The sequence below is a fragment of the Notolepis coatsorum genome (assembly GCF_963971535.1).
Source record: "Notolepis coatsorum genome assembly, chromosome: 1".
In the NCBI taxonomy this organism is placed as follows: domain Eukaryota; kingdom Metazoa; phylum Chordata; class Actinopteri; order Aulopiformes; family Paralepididae; genus Notolepis; species Notolepis coatsorum.
Genome location: NC_140165.1, coordinates 16,186,659 through 16,207,974, shown reverse-complemented (window position 1 = coordinate 16,207,974; position 21,316 = coordinate 16,186,659). Strand labels below are relative to the sequence as shown.

The window sequence follows — 21,316 nt, the reverse complement described above, 5'->3', positions numbered from 1 at the left end:
TGGGGTGACATGGGCCGACTTCGGTAGGTTTGAGATCAGGCGGGCCGCTGCGTTCTGAATGAGTTGAAGAGGCTTAGTGGCAGTGGCCGGGAGGCCAGCGAGCAGTGCATTGCAGTAGTCGAGGCGGGAGATGACTGTTGATTGGACGAGGAGTTGGGTGGCTTCTTTTGTCAGGAAGGGGCGTATCCTTCTGACGTTGCTCAGGAGGAATCGGCAGGTTCTGGTCGTCGCTGCGATGTGAGCAGAGAAGTTCAACTGGTCGTCGAGGACAACACCAAGGTTCTTGGCGGTCGGGGACGCAGTCACAGCTGCATTCTCGACTGTGATTGAAAGGTCGGTTAGGGGGGAGGATTTGGCCGGCAGGTGGAGCAATTCTGTTTTGCTTAGGTTCAGTTTGAGGTGGTTGGACGTCATCCAGGCTGAGATGTCGGACAGACAGGCCGAGATCCGCACAGAGACGTGGATATCTGAGGGAGGGAAGGAGAGGAAGAGTTGAGTATCGTCGGCATAACAATGGTAGGAGAAGCCATGAGACGTGATAATGTTACCCAGTGATTTAGTGTAGAGGGAGAAGAGAAGGGGTCCTAAAACCGAGCCCTGGGGGACACCCGTCCGCAGGGGGCGGGTGGCCGACAGGGTCCCTCTCCATGACACTTGGTAGGAGCGGTCATTGAGGTATGATGACAGCCATGTCAGCGCAGAGCCAGCCACTCCCATTCCTGCGAGGGCCGCAAGGAGGATCTGGTGGTTGACTGTGTCGAAGGCTGCAGATAGATCTAGGAGAATCAGGACAGAGGAGAGGCCTTTCGCTTTTGCTAAGTGAAGTGCCTCTGTGACCGCAATGAGGGCTGTCTCTGTGGAGTGACCAGTCCTGAAGCCTGACTGATTAGGGTCTAGGAGGTCATTCTGTAAGAGATAAGTAGTAAGTTGGTTGGATACAGCACGTTCAAGTGTTTTAGAAAGGAAGGAGAGAAGAGAGACAGGACGGTAGTTGCCTATGACAGTAGGGTTCAGGGTTGGTTTTTTTATGAGCGGCGTGACTCTGGCTTGTTTTAGGGAGGTGGGGACCACCCCCGAGTTGAGTGAGGAGTTGATGGTTGCAGTTAGGAATGGGAGGATGTCTGGTGCTATGGTCTGGAGGAGTGGGGAGGGTAGCTGGTCCAGCTGGCAAGTAGTCGGACGGTTTGACGTTACCAGTGTCAGGGTCTCTGCTTCTGTAATGGGAGAGAAAGATGACAGAGTGAAGGATGAGGTTCTCGATTCAGCATTTGGAATGGGTGGGGGTTGGGAGAAGGAGCTGCGGATGTTCTCCACTTTTTCCTCAAAGAAGATCGCAAAGTCTTCGGCAGAGAAAGATGAGGGAGGGGGGGGTGGGGGGGGAGTGAGGAGGGAGGACATGGTAGCATGCAGTTTGCGAAGATTCTTGGCAGAGGCCTCGATCCTATGGTGGAAGAAAGAAGCTTTGGCATTAGTGATGGTTTTGGAGAATGTTAACAAGAGGTTGTGATATGTGTCGATGTCAGCAGTGAGGCGTGACTTTCTATACTTCCTCAGCGGACGAGAGTACAGCGGCTGCCTCCCGTCCGCTGACACAGGGAGTAATATCGCCTCCGTGGACCCATTGACTTTGCATAGAGCATTGCCTCCCCCTGCTGGCTTACAACCGGTAGTACCCCCCTTCCAGTATCTCTCACTATATATTATCAGTGTACCATAGATATAATTCATTTGCCTTATAAGCGCATCTAGAGAAGTATATTTGTATTCTTATCTGCTAATAAATATTCTAAACAAGTACTTGTGTGGAAACCGTTTCATTGTGGAGGTGTTCTCATCTGATATACTTGTGTACGGTATGGCCAGAATAATGTACATAAGACGGTAGTGGTTTAATGATACCATACTTGATTAATACAGTCAGGGAATTGTACCCCTCAGTTACAATTGGTCCTTCGAGCCGGAGAATAATTAGCGTAATATTAATATAATATTAATATTGACATGGCCGATGATGAACACTCCACAAACGGTTCTCCTAAGCTAGATCGCCCGCAGCGCAGACGGCAGCCACCTCCCTATCTAGAGGCATACACTGTCAGTCCAATACCTAGCTTTAAAGGGAAGTTAAATACGGATAAAATAACTAAAGCGGATAGTAAAATTATGTCCAACCCTACCGACCAGGCTACCCCGCCAGTAGAGACCCCAGTGGGTTCTAACGTAACTGACCAAGCTCACGGGGGGGACCAGGAGGGACATGACATGACTTTATCCCCAGACAACGTCGACGAGGTAGTCCCCGGAGAGCTCCAGGATAAAGAAAGCCCTCCCGGGATGGAACCCGACCCACCACAAGAAGAGACGCGCACCCAGGAGATGGATCTCCTCGGTACGCGACAGGAGAACGGATCTCCAACGAGTACTGCCGGGAGCCGATCGCCTCGAACGGCGTCTTCCCCCAGCGAGGCGGACAAGATGCTGGCGCAGGCACTCCTCGCCACCCTGGCAGCCTCCACCGAACGCGAATCGACTTCAAGCGCAACAGACGCGCGAGCGCGAACATTCTGCAACCGAGCGAGAGCGCTTCCAGGCGCAACAAAGGAGTGAAGACGACCGCATAAGACTGGAGACCAGACGCCTTCAGACGGAAGAGAACATTGAAAGAAGCCGCGCCGATGCACAGCACGCCGTCGCAAATGCACAGCTCCACGCCGCCCATGCCAGCGCCAATGCCCAGCGCGACGCCGCCAACGCACAGCGCGACGCCGCCCAGGCCAGCGCCAATGCGCAGCGCGACGCCGCCAATGCCCAGCGCGAAGCAGCGCGCGACGCAGCCCATGCCCAGCGCGAGGCAGAGCGCGACCGGCTGCAGGCGGAGCTGATAGACAAACTGGTTGCCATGGCGACACCCCCTCACTCCGCACGGAGCTCCCGGAGATCGTCACAACACGGGTCTAGGACACATTCCCCTACCCGACCAAGCGACCCGGGACCCCGCCAACAGGAGGATCCTGTCCACGTCTCCGAACCCCCTCCCCGGCCGGTCCATACGAGACCCAGCAACCGGGAAGAACCGGACCACGCCGAGAGACTGAACAGAAGACTCCAGGTCCTAGCAGAGGAAGAGGAGGAGGAAGAGGAGGAAGGTCAAGCCGACCAGCAGCAACGTACTCTGGCCCAGGAGGCCCAGTACAGCCCCGACCAGCAGCCACGTACTCAGGACCAGGAGGTCCAGTACAGCCCAGAAGTCAGCCCCGAGGCCCTGCGCTACAAACCCCCGACTCAACTCACGGGTGAGTTTGACGCACCGTCAGCCCCGAGGAACAGCACCTGGGTACCCGGCCCTTGGTACCCATCAAGTACCAGCCCAAGACAACACGTAAGAGGAGACTCGCCTAGGAGGCCTCTTCCCCAACGCTCACCGATGTGCCAGTCATCCATGGCATCGTACCTTGGCACACCGACCATCCCGGACTTCACCCATGAGAACAGAGCACAGTACACGGAGCTACGAATGTGCTTAGAGACAATGATGTCCGATGTAGTTGATGAACCGTACAAATATGCTATCCTACTGAAGCACCTCAAGGTGCCCCGAGCACACAATATAGTGCTGGCCTATGCCACCTCTACTACCCCATACACCGCGGCTCTAGCAGCACTCGACCAAAGATATGGACGCATATGGGACTACGTAATACAAGAGATAAGGCATATTGACCGCCTACCCCCAGCCACAGACAATCGCTCACTAGATGACCTGTCTATCAAGGTACAATCCCTGGTAGGGATGCTGGGGGCGCAAAGAGAAAAGGGTATGCACGAACTGTACGCGAACTCTAATGTCGAGAGGATTTTAGAGAAGCTTCCACCCGCCCGACAAGAGCGCTTCAGGCGGCAAAGAGACCACCGTGATCCTAACGGTCCCGAGCCATCCCTCCTAGACCTAGCCGACTTCCTGGCGAGAGAAGTCAACAGCCTACGGTTGGATACGTTCATGCGGAGCACACCAAGCTCCAGAGAGGGACCTAGGGGAGCAAACGATGGCCGCAGATTGGTGACCGTCATGCACCAATCAGAATCAGTACCGAGCAGCAAGAACCACAACACCCCCTCGACGAAAGAGGACCAGTGGAAGATTGAGTGCCAGTACTGTGAGGGAGAACATCGGCTGTACCAATGCGACACCTTCGGGAAGCTGACCACGGACGAGGTGAGTCAGTGGATCAAGGACCACCGCCGCTGCTTCCGCTGCGCGCGCAGCCACCTAGCAGCTGAGTGCCGCTTGAAGAAGAAGTGCAGCAGGTGCGGTGGCACCCACCTGGAGGTCCTGCATGACATCAACAGGCGTCAGCCAGGACAACAGAGTGGGCCCGTCGCGGTAATGTACCATGCCGAGGCGGTGGCACCAGTACCGAAGAGCCACCAGACCGCTCCCTACTGCACCTACTGCGACGGCGGACACTGGCTGGCACAGTGCGCCGAATATAAGACACTGAACCCCGTCCAAGTGGACCAGTGGCGTGAGGCGGCCCAGGCGGGCGCCGCTTACCACGCAGGGGCGGCCCAGGCGGGCGCCGCTTACCGCGCAGCACGGTGCGGAGCCCACCAGAAGATCCAAGGCAACCGACCAACAGGAGTGCTCCACATTGACCAGCATAGCGGGACCCCCCGAGTGCTCCTCAAAGTGGTCAGAGTGCTCCTGAGCTACGAGGACAAGGTCCTGGACACTTACGCCGTCCTGGACGATGGGTCTGAAAAGACTCTCCTCCTCGCTTCCGCAGCAGCCCAGTTGGGCCTGCGGGGTGTCAAAGATACCATGACCATACGCACCATCAGAAGGGACCAGAAGACCATAAAAGGTGAAAAGGTCTCCTTCAAGATAGCAGCGGTGGACCAGCCCGAGAAGCAGTATAGTATAACCAACGTCTTCACCAGCCACGACATAGGCTTGTCTCAGTACACCTACCCCATCCCACAGCTGATGGCTAAGTATGTGCACCTACGTCAACTACCTATACCGCTTATCGACGGCGCCACACCGACCCTGCTCATCGGCTCCGACCACGCGGACCTCATTCTCCCAATTGAGGCGGCCCACATCGGACCCAAAGGATGCCCAGTCGCGGTTCAGACCCGACTGGGATGGACGCTCCAGGGCCCCCTCTACGGACTTGACAGTCAACCCACGTCTACACGCTGCCTACACACAGAGGCGAGCGACACCGGCCTCTCCCCCGTACAGCAGAGGCTATTGACATTAAGCGAGAGGCCCGTGAGAGAACTGTGGGCACCAGAGGGAGTTCGGAACTCCACCCCCCTCAGCTGCGCTCCAGACGTAGCTGACCTCGAGCCCAGCACCCCAAGCGACTCCTTGACGGGGCGGCCGGGACCGGCCCCTCCTCAGACGGGGTACAGAGCAAACAAGAGAGACCAACGGAGAAGGAGGAGGCACAACCAAGCACAGATCAAAGCAGTCTCAGGCCCGCTTCCTCCTAAGCCCCCCTTCATCCCGTCCAGTCGTCATGACCATAGACCAGTCACTACCCCGAGCTGCGTGGCCGGCCGGCCGCGTAAGCAAAGTGACCACTGGTGCCGACGGAAAGGTCAGAGTGGCAGAAGTGCTCGGCCAAGGGCGGACCTACAACCGACCCGTGGCGAGGCTGATAGAGTCGCCAAGGCTCCCCGACTCACTTAATGACGACCATGACCCCTGACTTTGTGAACTGCCCGACCCCTCACAACGGACATTGAGTAGTGGACAGTGCGGTTAATCTGTCTCTGCTTAGCTAATTAGGTGGGACTAATTAGGGGGCGGCTGTTACAAAGGGTCAGATTAAACCGAATATATGTATTTATTGATTGATATATATTGCATAATATTTGTATATCGTTTGATATCCCTTGTGTATTCTTTGTACATATACACGGAATGTCCCTTTAACCTAGTAGTACAGACCATAATATTTCGTTTTCCTATTGGGCAGCGCCCACCAGGCGCCAGTGTCTTACCCCTAGAGTCAAGTTGAAAGCTACCGTCAGGGCTTGTCTCAACATGCCCAGCTCTGCCCAGGGATACGGCGACAGAAATGAGATAGGCACTATTTGTTCCCCGTACATATAAATATGGCGCAGGCGAATACAGAACCTCCTTTTCGGTTCAGTCTTGTTCAGTTCAGTCCGCAGTCCGTTCAGTTCGAGTTACCCAAGTAAAGCCTTACCCACTATGCAACGTGCGGTGAAGTAGGGCCCGTATTGCCCCAAATAGAGTCTTGTTTTACCCTAATACGTTTGTTCAACGTATCGTTCGCTATTTACTAGTAAGCCTTCATTACGAGTCAAAGACCACGTGAAGTGAGTAATTGTGCGTCTAAATAGAGCACTTATAGCCGCGTGCGAATAGGATAGTAACGTCAAGTTCAACTGTGAACCACCGCGCACCGGAGGATATCTACACCGGCGCCAGCAGAGCCTTTTCCGGCTGGATTATTGCTTTGGTACTGTGGCTGCTGGAGCAGAGAACCGTCTACCCCGCTGCTGTGTTGGATCTACCGTGAGGACATCATTCGAGCCCGTCTCTGTTGGACCAGAGGCTCCACGGCTTACACCTGTGCTGCTGCACACTGAGAGTACAGCGGCTGCCTCCCGTCCGCTGACACAGGGAGTAATATCGCCTCCGTGGACCCATTGACTTTGCATAGAGCATTGCCTCCCCCTGCTGGCTTACAACCGGTAGTACCCCCCTTCCAGTATCTCTCACTATATATTATCAGTGTACCATAGATATAATTCATTTGCCTTATAAGCGCATCTAGAGAAGTATATTTGTATTCTTATCTGCTAATAAATATTCTAAACGAGTACTTGTGTGGAAACCGTTTCATTGTGGAGGTGTTCTCATCTGATATACTTGTGTACGGTATGGCCAGAATAATGTACATAAGACGGTAGTGGTTTAATGATACCATACTTGATTAATACAGTCAGGGAATTGTACCCCTCAGTTACACGAACCATATTATACACCTTGTGCCTTGGTGTTGCCGGCATGCATATCATCTGCTATTTTTGTTGAGTCGTGGTAAAGTCATTCTAATAAAATTACTGAAATACAAAGAGAAAGAGAGAGATGAGTAGGCTTATCTGGTGCGAGACAGTGTTGCGTTCTGCCCTGGGGGACCTGCTCCATGTAGCTTCAAGTATTCCTCTGCGGCTTTAGGCGTGCGTATTCCTTCCCTCCGGCCATCTTTTCCCACGATCGATAATAGTGCCGGGTATATTAGCCTTGGCCTGAGGCCACTCTTGAACAATCTCTGCATCACCTCCTTGTAGGGGAAACGCTGAGCGATGGCCTCTTTGCATAGATCTTCGTAGATAAATATTGAATTTTCACCATATTTCAGTTTCCCCCTTTGGTTGCGTGCACCTCTGATGATGTCATCTCTTATTACCGTCTTGCGCAGAGTAACAATGATGACTCTTGGACCGTTGCCTCTTTGTTCTCAAGTACCGATTCTGTAACATTGGTCCACTATCGGCTCTGTGGTTAGAATGTTGTTACCCAAAATCTCTGCTAACACTGTTGGAAACTTGTCGTCTGTGCAATTGACTGATTCATCAAGTCCCACTATGCGGATAGTATTTCGCCTGTAGTAACGTTGGGTCTCAAGCAGCCTCTCCATGGTGCGTAGTTTTGCAATATTTCTGAGGTGAAAAAAGCAGGTGCGTGTGAGTGTTTTGACATGTTTGTCTACTGTAGGTTCATGGCCTGTTCGAAGACAACACCCAGGTTTCTCAGGTGGGGACGTATGTTGTCTTTAAGGGACCCCAAGTGAGTGGCCACTCTAGCTGCAGTCTTTTCAGCTGCTACGATCAGCACCTCCATTTTTTTTAGCATTTAACTGGAGGGAGTTACTCCCCATCCAACTCTCAATGCTGAGCAGGCACTCCTGGAGAAGGCTGAGTTTCTCCAAATTGTCGGGTTTAAAAGAGCAGAGTAGTTGTATGTCGTCTGCGGAGCAGTGGTATTTAATGCCGGTGAATTTATTGATGAGGAGGCCTAGAGGAAGCATATAAATGGCAAAAAGGAGTGGTCCTAGCACCGATCCCTGTGGTACCCCACATGAGAGAGGGGTGGGGTCAGATTTAAAAGGACCCACAGCCACGAGAACGTTCTCTCACTTAGATAAGAGGCAAACCAGTTTAGAGCGCTCCCAGAGATGCCCACCCACACCCTGAGCCTGTCCAAAAGGATGCTGTGGTTGACTGTATCAAATGCTGCGCTCAGGTCTAACAGGACCAGAACAGAGCATTCACCGGAGTCAGCGGACATCAAGAGATCATTTGATACTCTGAGAAGGGCACATTCAGTGGAGTGGAGTTTGCGGAAGCCAGATTGGAATTTGTCAGAGATGTTATGTTGTGACATGTGGGTGGTGAGCTGGTTGGCTACAACCTTTTCTAACACCTTTGATGCAAAAGGCAGCTTGGAGATGGGTCTGTAATTGTTATGGATGGTGGGGTCTAGGTTGGTCTTTTTAAGGAGTGGCTGTACGACTGCCTCCTTAAAATAGATTGGTACAGAACCAGAGGATAGGGATGAGTTTATAATAGTGACTAGACTGAGGCCAACAGAGCAAAAAACATCCTTGAACATGGATTTAGGAAGGATGTCTAGGGGGCTCGAGGAGGTCTTCATGAAGGTGACTAAGATGGTGAGATCATCCAGAGAGACAGGTGAAAAATTGCTCAGGGATGCTTGAGTGATGGGATGGAGGGGAAGGGGGGATAGAGAAGGAGTGATGTTTGCCATTATATTAGCAACCTTGGTGACAAAAAAATTGAAGAAAGCTGTTACAGTCCTCATTTGACAGCACTGGTGTAGGGGGAGGGGGGGCTGACAAGCATGTTAATGGTTTTAAATAATACTCTGGGATTGTGCTTGTTGGATGAGATAAATTACTGAAATAGGCAGCCCTGCATGGCAGACTTTACTGAGTTAATATAAGTGGACTACATGTTAAAATAATATCTCTACAGTCAGACAGCCATCACTGATATAGAGTGTCTGGTCAGTAACATGGGTCTCCCAGTCTCTCCACTCTGCAGTAAACAGCCATCACTGATATAGAGTGATTGATTGATTGATTGAAAATGTTATTAACAGATTGCAGAATGGGTACAATATAGTACGGCTCAAAACACACAATTAAATTTTTTTTTCGGGTTTTGGACACATAACAATGGTCATTCCATAAATCGCCAACGTTTTACCAGCTGCTATTGCAGCATTGTCCAATTGTCCGAAAAGGGCTAGGGAGAAGCACCTTTTTGAACGATACATGCAGAACCAAGTTATCCGTGCTGCTCCTGCCCCACGCTTTTAATAAGGTATGAGCAGGTTAAACACCTTTTTTGTTGGTAAATCTATTCCATCATTTCCGACCTACAAACAACTCTTATATGTTGTGTAGACGTACTTGATGTGGTGGGCGCTAACGTTACATTTGTTCCTAATGTGTGCTCAGTATATTGCGGTATGTGATGATGACACAACACACAAGAGTAATAATTATTTGTATTTTCAGGCTGTATCGGCGCCTATACAGTCTGAAAATACAAATAATTATTTGTGTCGTGGCATCATCACATACCGCAATATAGCTATGGTATGAAATTATCTCTTCCTTCCAACAGAAAAGGATACAATGGATGTATGGTGCAATGGGCAGAAGATGGAAACTATGGTAAGATTCTCTCTCATTGTTTTTTTTTTTTTATTGATCTTTTCCCCCCTCTTTTTTCCTCAGATTTTCTCCCATCCCAATGTTAGTCGTTATGCCAATTCCCAATCCCCTTCCTGGTCGCTGCGCACTTACCCCCCACAGTCGGTCTGGGAGAGTGGAGGCTATCACGTGCTTCCTCCGACACATGTCTAGCCAATCAACCGCTTATTTTCACCTGGCAGCGCGGACTCTCACTGAGAGGGCGTAGCGTGTGGAAGGATCACACTATCCCACTTAGATCCTATCCGCGCTTAGCAGGCGCCCCGACCGAACTGTAGGAGTCGCTGTTTACAACGACCCGGACCCACCCCGCCAGCTTCTCCCACCCTCTAATACTGCCAACCGTATTAGTGTGAACGGCCAGCCAAGCTGGTGACAACCCCGGAGCTGTGAGCTGGATTCGAACAGGCAAATCCAGCGTCTCCGGGGTTGGTGACGAACGCAATCTCCGTTACGCCACCTGACCGCCCTGATTCTCTTTCATTGTTAATCGTTTAACCCTTTCACTACCACACTACAGAAGGTTAACCTTTCACTACCACACTAGACGGTTAAAGTGTGGTAGTGAAAGGGTTAACCTTCTGTAGTGTGGTTGTGAAAGGGTTAACCCTTTGTTGTGTGGCAGTGAAAGGGTTAACCTTCTGTATTGTCGACGTGAAAGGGTTAACCCTTTGGTAGTGTGGTGTGAAAGGGTTAAAGCTGCAACATTGTCTTATTGATAGATGACCGTGTGTATCAAAGTTCCCAATACCAGTTAAAAAAAACACCAGGGTTTAGGCCATGGTTACACTGGGGTTTTTGTTTTTGTTTTTGTTGCTGAATGATTACGTTTGCATGTCCAAGTTAAAAAGAGACGCAGTTTTGGCAGGAAACCGCGTTTCCTATGCGGGAACGCTGAAAGGGTGTTTTCGTTTTGGAAACTCGCAGACAATGGTGCCATGTAATATGCGTGAGCCGGATACAGAGCCGTTCTGCCCAATGCCCATGCGCAGTAGAGACCGATGGCAAATTCTCCCCCTCCCAGACCCATGTCATGTCAACAAACCCTTACCACGCAAGAGTCGACTGCATGAGCAGCTGAGAGCTCCTCTTTCAACATAACAAGCATTAAACAAAATGGCCCAGTCATCTATTCACTTTTGTTTAATACATGATGCGTTGTCTAATGTTATCTAGCTACTGATAGCTCCTGATATCAACGTCTGATATCATCAGTTTGTCATTCGTTTTCGCAGGTGCTGGCTGGCTAGCGTCACTCGTGAGCTAACGTTAGCTACCTAGCTAACGTTACTTTCAGACCCTGTTAGTCAAGTTGAACTATCGCTCTGGGGACGCTGATTAATATAACAAGCTACAACAGTCTGCATTCCCTTAACAATTGTTTGTATCAAGGTGCATCTATCCTGCATAGGTGGCGCAGTGGGCAAGGCGCTCGCCACCAATGCAGGATATGCTGGGTTCGAGCCCAGCTCTCGGCGTTGCTACAAGCTTGGCTGGTCGTTCATACTAATACAATTGGCAGTATTAGGGGGTGGGAAGCTGGTGGGTGGGGATCGGACGTTGTGGACAGCAACTCCTACAGGTCGGTTGGTGCGCCTGCGCAGTAGAATCAAGAAGCGACGGGGGCGGCGTGTCCCTCCCACGCAGACCCTCGCCGCTGAGAGATCGCGCTGTGCAGGTGAAAAGATGCGATGGCTGCCTCCTCGAGTACCGGAGGGGACACGTGATGCAAGGCTTCATCCACATTGCAGCCGGCTTGTGGGAGGCATGGCCAACAACGTTCGAGACAGGGGAGGGTAGAATTGGACAATAAGAAATTGGGGAAGGGAGAAAAATAGAAAAATGGGGAGAAAAAGTAAATAAAAACAAATTTAAATAAATTTATTTTTGTATTGAGCCGTATTGTATTGTACCCATTCTGCAATCTGTTAAATAATGTTTACATCCATTCATTCTGCTAGCATTAACGTTACTTCGCTGCTAGCCACAATGCTATACTGTTATACTGGCATATCCCAATCACGTTAGCACGTACAGTAAGCTAACAAAATCAGCGATCTTTTTGTGAGACTAAACTCCGCTCTTGGTGGTCAATTGTGTTGATGTTAGTTTCATCAACAAATCATCAACAAATGAGGCAGAACACACAGTGAATGTATCCGTTTTTGTTTATTGCACTTTATTTCTTGCTGAAAAATAAATGCTATGTGGCTAAATGGCTCATGCGAGGTATAAATATGGTGGCTTTTGAGATTGAGCAGGATGTGGAGTGTCTCATTCAACCTTTCTGATTGGTTGAAAATGGCCTTCATGTTTGAACTACATCGCCGCCTACTGCTTTGGCATTGTACTACATGTATATAGTAGACGAGACAAAACGACGTCTAACTTAACTCTTACTTGCCTGCCAATACGCAGCATTCTGAAAAGCGAATGAAACTCAACGAAAAAGCCTTAGACTAGGGTTTCTCAATGGGGATGGTACCACCCCCTAGGCCTAGGGGGCATTTAGAGAGAGTAGGGGGGTACTGGGTTCAGATGTGTTGAGATGCTCAAAGGACCTTATTTTATTTACAACAACTTGACTGGAACCAGAGAGGAGCCTACATGCAGTGAGAACAATCAAAATAAAAAATCCCACTTCAGAAACAGGGAAAGCATCACTTTAAAAATTTTTTAATTATTACACACTTGGTAGTTGTTACGATATGATAAAGTGGTGGTAGAACCCAAGGCAGCAGGAAAGAATAAGCAGGGAGATGAGGCAGGAGTCGACGGTCACAATTCAAAGTGTTTACTTTGGCAACTTCCAAAAGTACATACGAGAATAACAATAGGCACAGCCGTGCTGACAAACCTAACCAGAAAACGGACATAACACACGAAATAAAAGATGACAAAATAGAAACTAATATACACTTACTTTTAGACAGAGCAACACTACAAGGACAACGTTTGATACAGACAGCACAGGAACAACAACGTTTGATACAGACAGCACAGGAACAGGTAACAGGAAGGAATGACTCCACACCCAGGTGAGGGCAACCCACACATAAATAACAACCCTAATTACTAATTGCCCCCAGCTGGGGAGAGACAGGCACAGAACAAAACAACACACTAGCCAATAATCAATACACCAAACAACACTAACCAGGGAAACCAAATCACACCAGGGTGGGGAAGTTCAACAACAACAACATACACAGTGACATTCCATTAATCATTCCATTAATTAAAGTAAGCATGTGAGTTATGACGTGTAGCAACAGTGTCTGAACCAACTGGCTCCTCTGGCCACAAGAGGGAGGTAGAGGACCACTGTTAGGCAGAGAGCCAATGTTAGGTGGAGGGCACTGCCCAATGTTAGGTGGAGGGCACTGCCCAATGTTACCATCCTGCCCAGTCCAGCCAGGACCGGGCCTAGGAACGTGACAGTACCTCCCCCTCAACAGGGGGCTTCCAGACCCCCGAAAACAACGTCCATAACCAGGTGAGGGAGGAAGCCGGAACCCCGGAGAGGACCCAGAGAGAGGACCCGGAGACCCGGGGCCGGGAGCCCGAGCAAAAAACCCCGGGGGGGCATAGCAGCCAGGAGGGCTGAAAACGGGCGCACAGGCCCGGAGAGGTGGGGTGGGGATGGGAACCGAGGCCCGACGAGGGGGGGGTGGGGAAGGGTGCCGAGACCCGGAGAGGGAGGCCGGCCCTGGGAACAGAGGCCCGACGAGGGGGAGTGGGGATGGGTGCCGAGACCCGGAGAGGGGGGCTGGACCTGGGAACAGGGGCCCGACGAGGGGAGGTGGGGAGGGGAACAGAGGCCCGGAGAGGGGAGGCGGGGAGAGAAACAGGATCAGGAAGCCTGGAGCCAGGGACCCAGGGTAAGGACCCCGGAGCAGGACCCCGGACGGGAGACCCTCCAGCCGCCGGACTAGGGACCGGATCCGGTGAGCCGGAACGGAGGTGCGGCGGCGGCGACCCCCGGAGAAGGACCCATCATAGACCACGGCGAAGACCACGGCGAGGACCAGGGCGCCGGTCACGGCGCAGGACTGGACCAGACCGGAAGCCAGGACCAGTCGAGGAGGATCCAGGATCAGTTGAGGAGGCGGGACCCAGCGTTGCAGCCGGACCAGGCATAGAGGCTGGGTTGGGCGTGGAGACCGGTGCGGTCTCGGCGGCGAGGCGTGGCGTAGAGGCCGGAGATGAGGAGCCGAGACCCGGCGTAGAGGCTGGGCTGGGTGTGGAAGCCGGAGGAAGAGCGATGACAGCTGGGGCTACACCGACCGGAACCAGGCTGGCAGCGCCGGCCGGGTCATCTGTGGAGGCCTTGTCAGCTGCACCAGCCATGCTAGCTCTCCGAGTCTTGCCAGCTCTCCGAGGTCTGCGAGCTGCGGGGGCTGGGCCAACAGCGGGACCTGGATTAGCTGTAGGGGAAACGTTATCTGGGAGGGTAATGTCAGCTGGGGAGACCCGGTTAGCCTCAGGGGCTAGGCTAACTGTGAGGGTAATGCTAGCAGGGAAGACCTGGCTAGCTGCAGGGACAATGCCAGCTAGGGAGGCTGGCTTAGCTGCAGGGCCACGAACAAGAGACAGATCAGAGGGTGGAGGGAAATTATGCCTCTCCATGACCCTGACCCTGTTGGCCAACACCCCCATCTCTGCCTCCTGATCCGGATCCTGGTCCGCTATGGACCGGATTCTCTTCAGCAAAAAAAAACATTTAGCTGGGGCATAGGTGGACATATCCCCCTCCATTAATTTGACGATAACACTCATTGTTCCCTTTAGTCTTTCCGCTGGGTTCAATAATGGTGGAGTCATTCTGTTACGATATGATAAAGTGGTGGCAGAACCCAAGGCAGCAGGAAAGAATAAGCAGGGAGATGAGGCAGGAGTCGACGGTCACAATTCAAAGTGTTTACTTTGGCAACTTCCAAAAGTACATACGAGAATAACAATAGGCACAGCCGTGCTGACACTGACTACAGAACAAACCTAACCAGAAAACGGACATAACACACGAAATAAAAGATGACAAAATAGAAACTAATATACACTTACTTTTAGACAGAGCAACACTACAAGGACGACGTTTGATACAGACAGCACAGGAACAACGACGTTTGATACAGACAGCACAGGAACAGGTAACAGGAAGGAATGACTCCACACCCAGGTGAGGGCAACCCACACATAAATAACAACCCTAATTACTAATTGCCCCCAGCTGGGGAGAGACAAGCACAGAACAAAACAACACACTAGCCAATAATCAATACACCAAACAACACTAACCAGGGAAACCAAATCACACCAGGGTGGGGAAGTTCAACAACAACAACATACACAGTGACATCCCATTAATCATTCCATTAATTAAAGTAAGCATGTGAGTTATGACGTGTAGCAACAGTGTCTGAACCAACTGGCTCCTCTGGCCACAAGAGGGAGGTAGAGGACCACTGTTAGGCAGAGAGCCAATGTTAGGTGGAGGGCACTGCCCAATGTTAGGTGGAGGGCACTGCCCAATGTTACCATCCTGCCCAGTCCAGCCAGGACCGGGCCTAGGAACGTGACAGTAGTAAAAAGTAAAATTTGTAAAATCGGAATCCAGTTGGTCAGTCGTCCCTACTAACACAATTGGCCGTGTTAGTGGAAGCCGGTGGGGTTATGTGTCCTGGTCTCCTACTGGTCGGTCGACTCCTACTGGTCCGTCGGGGCGCCTGTTCAGCAGCGGGGGGATCTGGGGGAAATAGCGTGAACCTCCGCACACGTTATGTTCCCCCAGTGAAACTCCTCGCTGTCAGGTGAAAAGAAGCGGCTGGCGACTGCACATGTAGGTTCTACACCCTCCCCAGGCAGGGCAATGCGCGCAACGACCAGGAAGGGAATTGGCATAATGACTAAATTGTGATGGGTGAAAAAATTTAACATGGATGTCAGATAGGGGGGCATTGACCCAAAAAAGGTTGAGAACCACTCGTTTAGACTGAAATAAAGAGTGTTGTCACAAGTTCACAACGTCCTGAAGACATGATAAATTATACAATCATTCAGCATTGATGATCCAATCAGGGAATCCCGAGATATTAGCCTTTTAATGCAATCTGCCACTTAGACTCATTACATCCACACTATGATTATTGTACTGTAAATGAGAGCTATTTTATTGTACTGCACTATTGCACTATTTTAATTTGTCTATTTTATGCTAATTGTATGTATATTTTTATGATTATTGCACTGTAAATGAGAGCTATTTTATTGCATTGCTTTTATTCTGTTTGCAGTTTATGCATTGCTTTTATTCTTTGCATTTATGCATATTTTATGCCTATGTATCCATTTCTGCTGTGAAGCACCTTGGGCTGCAATTATTGTATGAAAGGTGCTCTACAAATCAAATCAAATCAAATTTATTTGTAAAGCCCGCAATCACAAGTTAATGTCCCCATGGCCCGGACAAGTCTTCTTTAAACAAGTCAAGAAGAAACATCACAATAAATAAATAAGAACAAAAAACCCACCATGAAATCCAAAATAAATGTAAAATAAATAAATGCAACACTCCCAGACATACCCCAGCGAAGGTATGGAAAAACTCACAAAAAACCTAGCAATAAAAAAAAGCACCACCAGCAAGCTCAAACAGTGAACTCCAAGCCCACGTGGTTGAACTCAAAATACAAAGAAACAGACTAAGAAACTATAGTAAACACCATGATCAAATCCACAAAAAGAAATGTCATCAATGACAAAACTGAGGAAAACAAAAACAAACCCTGTGAACTTTGGAAATTACTCAACAACCAACTAGGCTGCAGCAAAAAACTAAAAACCAGATTTACAAAAATAAACATAAAGACACTCTCATCATAGACAAACTGGACGGATGACATATTCTTTACAAACATAGCCACAACACTGGTTAATAAACTACCCTCCCATTCAGGGCATTTTGGGGTAGAACACATCATAGCCTACTACAAAAACCTAGGGGTCCGCAAAGACGACTTCAAACTGGAAATGGTAACAACAGATGAGGTACTCAAGAAACAGAGCGCCCTCCAACCTAACAAGGCCACTGGCCATGACAATATCCCCTCCAAATTCCTCAGAGACTCAGCAGCCGCCATCACCCCACTCCATAAAACAGGGACATGTCCCCAAAGACTTCAAAATTGCGAGAGTGACCCCCCTGCACAAAAAAGGCAGCAAATTAGACCCAGGCAACTACCGCCCTGTTTCTATTCTTACCTCCATCTCAAAAGTAATGGAAAAAATTGTCTACGAACAGGTCGAAAAGTACTGCACGGAAAAAAAGCTAATCTACGAATTCCAATCTGGCTTCAGAACATCCCACTCCACTGACACATGCCTTCTCTATTTGAACGACCACATCAAACAAGAGGTGGATGCGGGCAAATACTGCGTCATGGTCATGCTGGACCTACAAAAGGCCTTCGCCACTGTCAATCACTCCATTCTGATTGACAAGCTAAAAGCAATTGGTTTTGATAGTTTATCAGTGAGCTGGATGCAATCCTACCTGGAGGGGAGAGACCAGATGGTAGAGGTAAACGGTACTCTACCCCCCCCCCCCCCCCCCCTCCCAGTGAGCTGTGGTGTTCCACAAAGAAGCATACTAGGACAGTTAATGTTCCTAATTTATGCAAATGACATGCCGTCAGCTTGTGACTGCAACTTGTTCCTGTTCGTGGACGACTCAGCCCTGCTGGTCTCTGACAAGAACAAGTTACAGGTTGAAAAAACCCTCAGCTCAGAACTCGGCAGAATCTGCACCTGGCTCGCTGATAACAAACTATCATTACACCTGGGTAAAACAGAGTCCATTCTCTTCGGATCAAATAACAAACTCAGCAAAACCAACTCTGTTACAGTGGGTGACAATATTGTCACAAGGAAAGATGAAATTACATACCTGGGTTCCATCCTAGAGGCAAATCTTTCCTGTGACAAAATGGCAACCAATGTAATAAAAAAAGTCAACCAATGAACAAGATTCTTGTACCGGATCTCCTCTCTGGTAAACAAGAATACCCTGAAGAGTAGACTCTGGCAGGAGCACTCATTCAAGGGTACTACGACTATGCTTGCACCTCATGGTACCAAAGCACCCCAAAGGCACTAAGAAAAAGATTACAAACATCACAAAACAAACTGGTCAGACTACTGCTTGACCTTACTCCTAATACCCACCTCACCTTTGCCCATTTTGACAACCTAGGATGGCTTAGAGTAGACGACAGAGTACAGCAACTTGCAATGGGCCTGGTCTACAAGATACACTACACCACTAAGGTACCCATATACATGTCGAAATACTTCCCAAAGGTCAGTGAATACCACGACCACAACACCAGAGGGAGTTCCACAAATCATGTTCAACCCAGATTCGGCACAAATAAGGGTCTAAACATGTTCCGCAATTATGCCACATCAATGTGGAACGCCCTACCCACAGCCGTAAAAAAAATAATTTAATCCCTACCCGCCTTCAAAACCGCTCTCAAGGAGCAGCTACGGGAGGCTGCAATTCGAAACTGGTCACCATAAATGTCCAATTTTCTGTTTAACAGTACTCTATATTTTCATATCTTGTATGTCACAAATGTAACAGTACTGTATACCTGTATGTCAAGTATGTCAGAAATGTCATGATATATATCTGTATGTTGCGTATGTCATTAATGTCATTATGAATTGAAAATGGGGGACCCTGATGTAAACAAGACGAAAGTCTTTCTCTGGTCCGCATCCCCTTAACAATTGTGTGTATTGAGCCGTACTGTATTGTACCCATTCTGCAATCTGTTAATAAAGTTTTCAATCAATCAATCAATCATTCAATGATCGATGGGTGGATAATAACATAATACACAAATAAAGTGTATTATTATTATTATTATTATTATTATTATTATTATTATTATTATTATTATTATTATTATTATTATTATTATTATTATTATTATTATTATTATTATTATTATTATTATTATTATTATTATTATTATTATTATTATTATTATTATTATTATTATTATTATTATAATATTTTGTATCCATTCAACTATGTTCAATTTGTTCACAGGGGGAGTTTGTGGACGACGGGACAGAGACACACTTCCTGGTTGGGGAGCATGAATGCTGCATCAAGGCCATAATAAGCAGTGGGAAGAAAAAGAGTGGCATTGAGCACTATTTGCTTTTCGACGGGGAGAGAATGGCAGCGTCACACTCCGGACACTGAACCACAAATGCAGAAGTTGTAGCTCAATAATGCAGCGAGCAACCGAGCAATAAAATGTCCAGCATTGACACTGTTGTTGTATCTATTTATGCGTGTTTATTTATGTTGAATATCAGGTCGAGATTTCACAACGTTCTCGAACAGACAAAGAAACAATCCTGCCACTAATAAGCCAGGTAAACCTTTAGGATACTAAAGCCTAAAACTATTTTTCTTTTGTATAATAAAATATGAAATAATGTTAGAATTATATGATACCATTTGTATCATATATATTGCTCGTCATCGGGTTCAATTCCTAAAAATATGATCATAAACCAAAACAATTGTTAAACAATTAAATAGCTTTGTTCGCTATCATTTTCATACATTTCAATGTCCAGTGATTATTAGTGGGAATGTGGCGAAATTTCGCTTTGCGCTTGTGCGTTGGACTATACCATTAACCCTTTCACGACAGGTTAACTGGCTGTAGTGTGGCAGTGAAAGGGTTAACCTTCTGTAGTGTGGTTGTGAAAGGGTTAACCCTTTGTTGCGTCGTCGCAGTGAAAGGGTTAACCGTGTGTATTGTCGCAGTGAAAGGGTTAACCTTCTGTAGTGTGGTTGTGAAAGGGTTAACCCTTTGTCGCGTTGTGGCAGTGAAAGGGTTAACCGTGTGTATTGTCACAGTGAAAGGGTTAACCTTGTGTAATGTCGCAGTGAAAGGGTTAACCTTGTGTATTGTCGCAGTGAAAGGGTTAACCCTTTGGTAGTGAACGTGTTAATAGGTGTAATGGTGCGGGCACGTGTATATTTTCCCTAACGCACTTTCACTTCCGCGTTCGGGTTCCGCGATCTGATTGGCCACTGACGTTTCTCTCAGCGCCAATCGCGTTACGCCTAGTTCTATCACTGGTTAAGCTTGGAGCAGGGCGATAGACCACCAGCCCTGATTCCAAAGACACAGTGTACAGGCTGTTAGAGGCATAACTAGGCGTAACGCGATTGGCGCTGAGAGAAACGTACCCATGTACATGTCAAAATACTTCCCAAAGGTCAGTGAATACCACGATCACAACACCAGAGGGAGCTCCACAAATCATGTTAAACCCAGATTCGGCTCAAACAAGGGACTAAACACGTTTCGCAATTATGCCACATCAATGTGGAACGCCCTACCCAAAGCTGTAAAGGAATGTGAATCACTACCCACTTTCAAAAACACTCTCAAAAAACACCTAAGGGAGACTGCAACTCGAAACTGGCCCCTGTAAATGTCCGAACACAACCCCCTCCAATGTACAGTAAATTACCAAGTATGGTCTTGTCAATATTCCAATGTACAGTTTTGTTTGTACAGTTGTACAGTGTCCCCCACCCACCCCTCCTACCCAACCTCCCCCCCCCCCCCCCCACTCCTACCCAACCCCCCCCCCCCCCCCCCCCACCCACCTCCAATGTACAGTCCCCCCCACCCCCACCTACCCAATCCAATGTACAGTTCAAATGTATATACTCTTTTTTTCTGGACTCTTTTTGTATCACAAACAGTACTGTATTTGCAAATCTGGTATGTCATAAATGTATAGATGTAGCAGTACTGTCTATCTGTATGTCATGTATGTCATAATGTTACGATTAATTGAAAATGGGGGACCCTGATGTAAACAAGACGAAAGTCTTTCTCTGGTCTGCATCCCCTTAACAATTGTATGTATTGAGCTGTACTGTACTGTACCCATTCTACAAACTGTTAATAAAGTTTTCAATCAATCAATCAATCAACGTCAGTGGCCAATCAGATCGCGGAACCCGAACGCGGAAGTGGAAGTGCGTTAGGGAAAATATACACGCGTTGCGAGCGCTGCTGACCTCCCTCTCACTGCGCAGCCTCCGCGCAGCCCCCGCGCAGCCTCCGCGCAGCCCCCGCGCAGCGAGGACCTGCTCGAAGCCAGAAAATGCAGCAGACGTTCCTCCAAGAGGAAACATTCAGGGTGAAAATAATGACGTCCCAGGGAGACGCACTACTAACACGGGATGGATCTCAGTCAGCAGCAGCACACGGCAGCAGGAGAACAGTCACGATTCAATGTTTGAGTTTAGCCGTGATGAATCTGTAAAAAAAAATTGGTTTTTGTTTTAATCTCGGAGAAGTGGAGAGAAGTGCGTCCCGGCTGTGTGGCTGTAACCTCGGCGCCTCGTCCCGCAGCAGCACGCGAAACACAACAACGGACGGACGGACGGGGGGACCACAGCGAACAGGCATCCTAACCTA

The 21,316-nt window shown here is 48.9% G+C and overlaps 1 protein-coding gene across 1 annotated transcript in view; it reads left to right on the top strand.

Moving 5' to 3' along the window:
• Window positions 1-19,062, top strand: part of LOC311224441 (fas apoptotic inhibitory molecule 1-like) — a gene marked incomplete at both ends in the record, with an annotated part of 28,703 nt that extends 9,641 nt beyond the window's left edge. Inside the window, 2 exons of the mRNA XM_084309430.1 lie at window positions 9,697-9,746; window positions 18,904-19,062. Of these exons, the coding sequence (XP_084165556.1) occupies window positions 9,697-9,746; window positions 18,904-19,062 (209 nt within the window). The remainder of the gene's footprint in view (window positions 1-9,696; window positions 9,747-18,903) is intronic.
• Window positions 19,063-21,316: the final 2,254 nt, after the last annotated feature.